The sequence below is a fragment of the Echinops telfairi genome, unplaced genomic scaffold (assembly GCF_000313985.2).
Source record: "Echinops telfairi isolate 266 unplaced genomic scaffold, ASM31398v2 ScPeMD7_7;HRSCAF=31, whole genome shotgun sequence".
NCBI lineage: Eukaryota > Metazoa > Chordata > Mammalia > Afrosoricida > Tenrecidae > Echinops > Echinops telfairi.
Window position 1 is genome coordinate 26890478 of NW_022103904.1, and position 9640 is coordinate 26900117.

General features: G+C 51.7%; 1 protein-coding gene across 1 annotated transcript in view; it reads right to left on the reverse strand.

Annotated features, from left to right (window-relative positions):
- Positions 1 to 290: 290 nt before the first annotated feature.
- Positions 291 to 9640, reverse strand: part of ARPIN (actin related protein 2/3 complex inhibitor) — a 27680-nt gene continuing 18330 nt past the window's right edge. The window contains exons 3-7 of the mRNA XM_045286301.1: positions 9553 to 9628; positions 6741 to 6873; positions 2953 to 3159; positions 2183 to 2346; positions 291 to 1067 (exon numbers count right to left, since the gene is read on the reverse strand). Of these exons, the coding sequence (XP_045142236.1) occupies positions 1059 to 1067; positions 2183 to 2346; positions 2953 to 3159; positions 6741 to 6873; positions 9553 to 9628 (589 nt within the window). The 3' untranslated portion in view covers positions 291 to 1058. The remainder of the gene's footprint in view (positions 1068 to 2182; positions 2347 to 2952; positions 3160 to 6740; positions 6874 to 9552; positions 9629 to 9640) is intronic.

A 9640-nucleotide genomic window follows, 5' to 3' on the forward strand; every position in this document is an offset into this window, starting at 1 on the left:
AGCAGCCCAAAGCATGACCCGGCTCCCTGTAATCGTAATTCACCATCGTTGTGAGCTCAGCACCACCCTCTGTCTTTCCTCAAGTCAAGCAAGGTCCATCTGCATGCCCCAAGTCCTTACTCATCCTTAGGACATATGCACTTCAGTTCCCTCTCGCTCCTCAGATCTGCATGTGGGTACACTAGCCAGCAAGTCAAATTCAAGAACGAGAAATGGGAGACCTTCCAATCGGGACGCTACTCAGCTGGAAGACTGTTTACACCCGACAAGAACTCAGCACGCTGGAAGAATTCTTTTCTGAAAATGTACTCGTTTATTAAAAAGTTCCCAAGGCACAAAACAACAACAGAAGTGTTATCAAAAACGCAGCCTGGCAGAGCAAGCCTGAGAGATGGGGAGTGAGCGACGAGAGCGCACTGCTGGCCTCCCAGAGAACAGCACTCACCAGGAACCAGTCCAGGCAGGGAGGCAGCAGACAGGAAACTCCAGGGGGCATGGGAGCAGTGGAAGGACGCTGGGACAGGAGCAAGGAGGTGGGAGCTTGGAGAGAGGGTAGGGGTGTGGAAAGAAAGCGGGAAGAATCACATGCACAGAGAAAAGTGCCCCTGGAAACTCCCCCCACCATTCTGACCAATGGATGCCCCCAACTCTGCACCAAGACCAAGCCAGTTCATCTCAGACTGCCCCAGAGGACTTGTCTACCACCTGTCTCTCAAAATAAGGCCCAGGTTGTGCTCGCTTCGGCAGCACATATACTAAAATCAAAATAAGGCCCAGGTCACGGGCCAGGATGGAAAAGGTCTAAGAAGACTAGACTCTTGCCCAGGGAGGGCCCTTCCCTGAGCCACTGTATGGGCCCCTTGGGTTCGATCTTGGGTTCGATTTGAGCGCTTATCCAAAGGGTGTTCCAAGATGGGGGTAGGCAGGATCAGGTAAGGCTGATTCAGGTGGACTGCTCTTTGCCTTCAGCTCCAGCGTGGAAGTGGGTGGAAGAACCTCTCAACAGCGCCACAGGAGGTGCTGGTGGGGCCCTGGAGGCCCGCTGTCCCCCATGAACCTCAGGCATCCTGGAGAAACCCAAGGGGGAGAGACAGGAAGAGAGAACACTTAGTCCAGATGCACATTCCCGACACAAAAGAGAATCCAGACCCTCAATTCTATCTGCCCTTGCTTTCTCTGGCCAAAAAAACACATCTTCATCACCTAGATAAATGGCTCATTTTCCTGCCGGGAAACATTTTTATTTTTAATGTTCAATTAGGGGCCTTTGATAGCGATTCCAATCTTTGAGTGAAATACAGTTTAGGAAAACAACCCAACTGTGAAGAGGCTGCAGCCTGAAGCTAAACCAGGGGGCTGACCCGGGGACAAACAGTGAGATGCAACCCAGCCACTTCCCAGCTACTTAGAACAAGAAGCGAGGACAAAGGTGGGAAAAATCACTCATTCACCTGCGCCATGGCTCAGCACGGCTAACGCAATGGCTGGAAGAGAAAATGTCTGGAGAGATTTGCTGGCCATCGCTGGCTCTCCTCACTACCCCTTTCTTCCACTCCTCCTCGCTTCTATACGTCTTTGGGGCTTACGTGTAGACAGACCCAGTTCAGAAAGGCTCCAGGTTAAACTGTATCCCCTGCGACATCTATTTCTGTGGATGCAACCTGCCTTTCCTGTTCTTATGTTCATGAGAAAATCCAATGTAGGGTGGTTCCTAAACCCAATCACTTCTGAGTTACAAAAGCAGCGGCGCTCATGCAAAGACATGCCAAGGGACACCAACAAGGGTCAGTGGACGCTGCGCACTGAGAGAGATTCACAGAAGGGGTCTACCTGCTGGGGCCCGGTTTGGATGTAGAGCCTCCAAAGGGGAGCACATACATGGGGTTTCTGTTCGGGCAGCAGCAGATACTGAGACGGAGGGTGTGCCCTCGGACCTTGTAGGAATTTTCCTGGCGCGTGGCTGTCAGGGGCCCCGGAGTCCAATCTGACTCAGCAACGCCACGCGCCGCAGAACGGGACACCGCCGGTCCGGGGGCCCCTCCCCGTGGCTGTCAGGCTTCGGAATGCCACGAGGAGCTTATCACGACCGCTAAACGCGCCTGCTGCCCTCTCCTCGCCCCACAGCACTGCCCGGAGAGAGGAGCCCGCCAAGGCCAGGTCCACAGCCGGCTCCCGGACCTACCCACTCCTCGTCCTCAGCGCCGTCGCCCTGCTCGCGGGCCCCCGCTGTGGCCCCTTCTGGAGACTTCTGGGCCATGATGTTGTCTGTCCAGGAAGTGCCTGTCTTTCCATCGCCGGCAAAATTACATTTGGTCACGGTTCCTGCCTCCAGTTTGGCTAGTGACTCTGACGAAAGAAAAGACGCTGAATGGCCTTCGGCCCTGCGTGGGAAGCACTGCGGGGGCGGGGAGGGCTTGGTCTAGGGGTGGGGGGTCCTGCGGGACTGGGTTCAGCCTTTGTCCTCTGGACTCTCTCGGCCAGGGTGTGGTGAGGGAGTCCCTGAGTGGTTCTCTGCCCTCCTAATGCCGCGACCCTTTTGTACAGTTCCTCATGTGGTGGTGACCCCACAACCAAATTATTTTCCGTTGCTACTTCATAACTGTAACTTTGCTACTGTTATGAATCAGGCGACCCCTGTGAAAGGATCATTCAACCCCCCAAAGGGGTCACGACCCACAGGTTGAGAACTGGAGTTACTGCACTAGAGTTACTAGGCTATAAGGTCGCCGACAAGAACCATGGGCTTGGACAACACTCTGGAATCCAGAGCATCCAGGCCAAGACCCCAAAGGCATGTGCCCAGGAATTTTAAAATAAATATCAAGGAACTTGGGGCCCACCGAGACTGGACAAGCCCGGGGCCACGAGCTCTGAGGAAAGGCTCAGGAGGGGACCAGGCGTCCTCATCTCCCGCACGAGAAGTTACGTCAGCATGAAGGCTGGGCCGCTCACCCAGGAAGGGGCCATCTCCCCGCGTTTTCAGCCGTAACCCAGCCCCCAGCTCGAGCTCCATCGCTTCCATCTCTGCCTCAGGCATCCAGAAGGCCACGGTTTGGTCTGGAGTGAGGCTTGCTGTCAGTGCAAGCAGCTCTGGCTTATTGACCAGCCCCTTCAGCGCTTCGGGGGTGAGCCTGTCCGTGTCCCCCTTGGCTTCTACCTCTGCAGATATACAGCATTAGACGGGTTATTATCAATTCACTTACAGCAACAAAAACACACACTCACTGCCATCGAATCAAGCTTGGCTCATAATTACCCTACAAGGCAGGGAGACCTGCTCCTGTGGCTGTCTGAGGCTGTGAATCTTACAAGAGCAGAAAGCCTCGGTTTTCTCCTTTGGAGTGACTGGTGGGTTCGAACCGTTGGACTTGTGGTTAGTGTCCCATTGCATAACCCACTATGTCACCAAGACTCCTGAAGTACTTGTAAAGGGCTTATGTTTATCTTTTCTTTCTTCTTTTTGTCCCCTTTAAGTTTCTTTTGATTTCTGTTGCTGAGAATATGAAGGTAAGTCAAAAACCGTTGCTATAAAGTCATAAAAAGTGTTATTCAAGAGAATCATCAAATCGCGAAGGTGCTGTCTTCTCAATATGTCATCCACACTTAGGTCTACCCTCTTCTGAAGGTGGTGCTTCCATCTCCCAAGCATTCTGCATTCTTTGATTTACATCAGGGCAAAATGGCAGCTTTGGCCTTCTTGGGGACTCAAATCATGTTTCCTTGAAATGTGCTTTTGAGTTTGGGGAACAAAAAGACGCCTGAAGGGGCCAGACGGAGGGTAGGGCCATGGTAGATGGGATAAGGCGCCCCAGTGAGATTTTCATGAGCCAGTCCTGCCACCCTCAAAGATGGAGCAGCCGCGTGGCTGATGGGCAAAAGCATCCCTCGGTCCAGCTTCCTTGGCCTTTTCCTCGCCACTGCGGTTTTCAATTTTCTGAAATCCTCCTCAGAATAAGTCCCACGATCACCAGGTCTTCTGAGAAAATCTACCAAGATTACCCCTTTGGAATCCAAAGATGTCCGGCACTGTAACCTCTCAGCTGATCTCTCTGCCTTCATTTCACTGGTCCTGCAGCTCCCCCAGAAGCGACTGTTTCGACAGGTGCACGCCTCTCGGGACTGCACTGGTAGCTGCAAGGCTCGTCCCTGGTTACAGTTTGTTCCACAAAAGCATCCTCAGGAGCTTCAGTTTTGCTTAAAAGACTGATGGAAAGGTCAGCCCTTTGAGCTAGCTCATCTTCATGCAGTGCTTTTAGAAACCGCTCAACCCAAAACCGGCTGAGGCCAAGATGTTCACTTACCACTGAAAATGCCGAGCCCGGTGAGAGCTCAACTCCAAGAGCTACTATAACAATGGTCATTCTATGGTCTTCGACCCGTTTCCGCGCTTCAGACACTGTTCTGTCAGTCATTGGATTGACCGTCTTCCCTCTTTGGGTTCATTTCGTAGGTTTTTCCAGCCTGCCTCAAAATGCTTGGTGCTTCTGAAAACTATTGTTTTACAGAGCACAGCCAACCTGTTACAAAGCTTCGGTGATTTTAGAAGATGCTCATCTGAGTTTTGCTAAAAATTTTATATTAGCCCTGACCTCAAAATTGTTTTTCATGACATAGAAGTATCCCTTTTTCTGAAGATATCCTCATGAAACTAAGACTATATTACTAAGAGAACTTATCTGCAATCAGTCGTGGCTTGTATGAACTGGAACCCCAAACCAGCAATTCAGTAACATTGATTACATTCTTCAAGTTGTGGCGCCATGCCCGGCCTCTTTTCCCCCAATTATTCCTTCTGCATCAATATAAACTCACTGCAAGCCCCCATGCTTCTTATATAATCTACAAGAGTAGCTGTTGTCAATTTGATACCCTATAGAGCAGCGGTTCTCAACATGTGGGTCGCGACCCCTTTGGGGGTGGAATGACCCTTCCACAGGGGTATCCCAATCATAACTGGCAAAATTACATGATTACATAATTATGAAGTAGCAATGAAAATATGGTTGCAGGTCACCACAACATGAGGAACCGTATTAAAGGGTCGCAGCATTAGGAAGGTTGAGAACCACTGATATAGATTGATCTTGATAGATCAGACTACTCCAAATAGGCTTCACTAAAAAATTTTAGGGGATACCTATGTTTGGTTTCAGGTTTCAAGATGATCTCAGGGCAATGGGCTCAGGGGTTCATCTAGCCTCCATGGCTCCAGAAAGTCTGGAGTCCCTGCGAATTTGAAATTATGTTTCATCTATTCTCTGTTTAGATCAGGATTCCTCTAGTATCTTTGAGGAATCAAAGATGTTCAGTATTGGTAGCTGTGCACCCTCCAGTTCTGGTCTCATGGCAAAAGGGGCAGTTGTTATGGAGTTAGCCAGCTACCCATTCCATGTCCTCCTCTCATGCCTGACTCTCCTTCTTCCTCTGCTACTCCCACAGAGGGTCTTGTGTGACTGAGTGTTCTGGATGCCTTGCCTCATTTATCTCTGTAAAGCATGTATTAGCACAGTATCTTTCTGACCAGTAAATCTCAGTGAGGGTTACTCTATCTGTAAGATTCCAATTTTACAGATGAAAAAAACCTGTGCTCAGAGAGGTTAAGTTACTGCTCTAAGAGTGAGTCTTCAAACTAGTGAGTCTTCAAACTTACTACACAATTCTGCCTTCCTCCTGAAACCATGGAGACCAAGCAGGGATCTCTCCAGATCCTGAGTCATACTGGTTTGGGGAGTGGGAGGGAGGGAGCGGTGGGAAGCAGGAACACACTTTAGTGGTCTGCAGATGCTCTACTGATCCACTCTTACTGGAAGCTTCGCCTGACTTCCATGGTTACAAGGGCTGATGAACCCAAAGCAGTAGGTCAGGCAACCGGCTCACAGGGTTCTGGGGGTCATTGTTATTGTTAGGCGTTCTCGAGCCAGCTCTGACTCATAGTGACCCTATGTCCAATAGAAGGAAACACTGCCCCATCCGGCACCAGCCTCACCACAGCTGCTGAGGTTGAGCCCATTGCTGCTGGCACTGTGTTAATTCATCTCGTTGAGGGTCTTCTCTTTCACTGGCTTACCAAGCATGATGCTCTCCGCTTGGGACTGTTCTCTCCTAATAACATGTCCAAAGTACACAAGAGAAACGTCTAGACATCATCCCTTCCACGGAGCATTCTGGTTTTACTTCTTTCAAGACAATTTTATTTGTTCTTCTGGAAGTCCATGGTATAGTCAATATCTTTGCCAATGCCGTAATTCAACACGGAAGCTGACAAATCCCAAAATCTGCAAGTCAGATGAAAGGCTGCTGGCTCAAGTCCCCAGACCAGGAGGTCAGACGATGACAAATCAGATGCAGGATCAAGAAAGGGTGGGCTTTGCCAAAACATCTCTAGCTATCGGATGCAGGCCATGCCTCCAAGGAAATAAATGCCTCTTCCAATTGATTGGCTACTCACATCAGCTCACAAAATGGAGGCTGATTACTTAGTGTCTATCAAACCACTACAAATCATGGCCTAGACAGGTTGACACATAACCAGTTAAGAGTCCACAGGCAGGTCATGGGTGGTCTTGTAGCCTATAGGAGAAGATGGAAGGGAAATAGAAAGCTAGACAGGACCCTGGTCCTAAGGTAGCTTCAAGGCTAACCATCCTGGGAAGATATTATCTGGGGGCTGAGAGGCTTGGGGGCTAAGGAAGAGTGTCCTGTGGGAGGGCCCTGAAGGAGAAGGGTAGGAGGATACCTACTGTACGATGACATGAGGAAGCCCGTGTTCACCTTCTTTGTAGCGCTGAAGTTGGGTTCAAGTTCATTTCCCTTGGGGTCGAATTTGCGGCGGTGGATGCTGCTGGGCTGGACATACAACACGTAGTAGCGTTCCTGTGGTCAGGCAGAGAGAGAATGAGGAGGCTGCCATCACCGCGCTCACCTCCACACACAACTCCCCTGGGCTCTGGGTGTAGCCCACCTCAACCTCATCTTAACCCTCGAGTCCCACCTCAGCTCTAAAAGATATTCAAGCTGGGCAGATGTCCCCCATTCAAATATTCATTCATTCATTCATTTACGGGTTCAGTAGAGCACACAATGAACCCTGGTGGTGTAGTGGGTTGCCTGTTGGGCTGCTGACCACAAGGTCAGCTGTTTGAAATCACCAGCCATTCTGCAGGAGAAAAGGGGAGGTTTTCTAATCCTTCAGTTACAGTTACAGAAACTCCCAGGGGCAGTTCTACTCTGTCCTATAGGGCTGGTATGAGTCAGAATCCACTAGATGGCAGTGAGTTGAGTTTCAGAGGTCCATAGTAGGGTGGGCACAAGGCCTGCACGTGACCAGGATAGAAAGTACATGCAAAAAACCAGGAGCCCAGTACAAAGCATGAAGGACCCCAAACGCCATAAAGCAGAAGTGGATACCGTCAGCGTGTCATGGGAAAGGTACTGAGAAAGACCTGGGGCTCAGGTGGCCACTCTGCCTCTTTCAACAGAGGCGTGACCTGGGACAAATCACTCCGAGCCTCCCAAGCTCCAGGATCCTCTGTGCGACAGGGGCAAAGTGATGTCTGCTCTGAGGAATGCTGTAAGGCTTCAACGAGATCCTGGGGAGGAGCAAGCACAGTGATAAGAGCGAAGCGCACCCTAGCTGCTATTTGCCAGCTAGGCTAGCAAGAACCAGGCCAGTGAAGGGTCCCAGCAGACTGATGACGAGATGGCCACTCCCTGGGAGAGATGAGGAAGGTGGAGTCTCAGAGTAGAAAGACCTGCTACTGCAGAGGTAAGGGACTTGAGTGAATATTAACACGAGACAGGTACTCAAAAATCTAGAGTCCCACCTACAGTGGAGCAACTTGAGCCACTTGGCAAAGACCTGGGGAAGCCGAGACTAAGAAGGCAAGCGTGATCAGTTGGAAGCAGGTCCCCAGTTGGCATTTGGTGTTTATCTGGTAGACAAGAAGGAATCCTTCGGAGCAGCATAGACCCCAGAGGGTCTCTCAGGAAATAAGTTGGCAACAGGGCAGGAATGAACTTTGGAGCGAGGGGCAGTCAGAAGGGGCAGGTTGGAGAGCCCATCACGACAGACTAGTTGCTGAGGACCTAGCTGAGGTGAGTGGCTATGGATGAGGGAGGTCAGGAATGGCCAGGGGAGGAACCCAACCTGACCGGACATTGCTTTTTCAGCTCTAGCTTCACCAACAAGAAACCCGGAGGAAGCAAGCTTGGAGGGGGCTGAGGAGAGCATCCTGCCTGCCCGGGCACAAGTCAGCCCTAGCAGGAGTTCGGCCCCAGTGTGGGGATGTGCATGGACTCTCCTGAGAAGGCTGGCTGAGGACTCCAGATTGGCATGGCCAGGAAGGGTGGAGCAAAGCATTTCTTGGCATCAAAGAAGTGGAGGGCTGGGAGCGGTGCGGTTCCCATGGGGTAGAGAGAAAGGCTCTGTGTAGCACCGTTAGCCACCTTGACAGGGTACTACGAGGGTGAGCTTAGTTTTAGATGCCAATGAATTACGTTGTCAACACATCTGGGTCCTGCCGCGGGGTGGATCGGACACTCGGAACAAGCAGCATCCATTGGAGGCAGCCCTTCAATTGGTGCTCAGCGTTGGGATTCTGTTTGGTAGACAGGCAGGGACCCTTGGGCGCAGCAATGAGAGCGTCAGCAAAGAGATGGCTGTGTGAGATAACGCCTTGGACACCTGAGAGAGCAAAAGCGGTAGGGGCTCTAGGGGAATGGGAAGCCACTAACTGTCAGCAACGGAGAGGTCACATGCAGAGTGGAAACGAAAGCCCAGAAAACAGCAGCCCTCTCACATACCCCCTGCCCCCAACGTGTACCCAGTGGAGGTTCGCGTCCACACAGGTGACCTGCTTTGTAAATGCCCGACATTCCTAGATGCCCAGCCACAAACAGCGATGAAGAAAGATGAGTGCATGCCAAGAGCTGCCCTGCTTGTATAGGGTTGCAAACAACAAACATAGCAGTACATTTACAATAATCCACTCCCAAAGGCTGACATGCCTGGGATCAGAGCTGGTACCCAGGAGGGGTGAGGTCATTGGTTGTTCTCTGACCTTACCTGCTACTTTGAGGCAGTGGGAACTACCAGGCCAGAGGGAAGGGGTCTAGGCCCTAGACACTGAGAACAAAGAGCCACCCATCCTGCCCTCCTCCCCTCCCTATCCCATACCCAGCAAGGATCCTGGCCCCACTCTTTTCATGAGTCACCGGCAGGCCCTCCTGAGGGCATCCACCTCACCCCTTCCTGCTGTCTGGCTCCCAATCTCAGCCCAAACACACTTCTGGGTCCAGGGCCTGGTCTGTTTTCTGAGCTACGACCCAGGCCCTTCCTCTCGGCCACACACTGCCCAGCACCGCCTGAATGGATCCCTTCCCGTCCTCAGCCACATTTGGTTTTTGGTGGTGTTGGGACGCATCTCCCAGCACCCTGTGTGCCGCTCGGGGAAGAAGCTGGATCCCTCCCCAGTCCTGGCAGAGCCTGGAGCAGGGAGTGGCTTCTGGAAGGACTGAAGCCAGCGCCGAGCTGCCGCCCAGGAAGCAGCGCACCTTCCTGCCGTGGGTATCCAAGATGCTGTGCCGAGACACATCCACCAGCTCTCCCTCCAGCAGGACCCCGTTGCCCCTGTGACAAGAG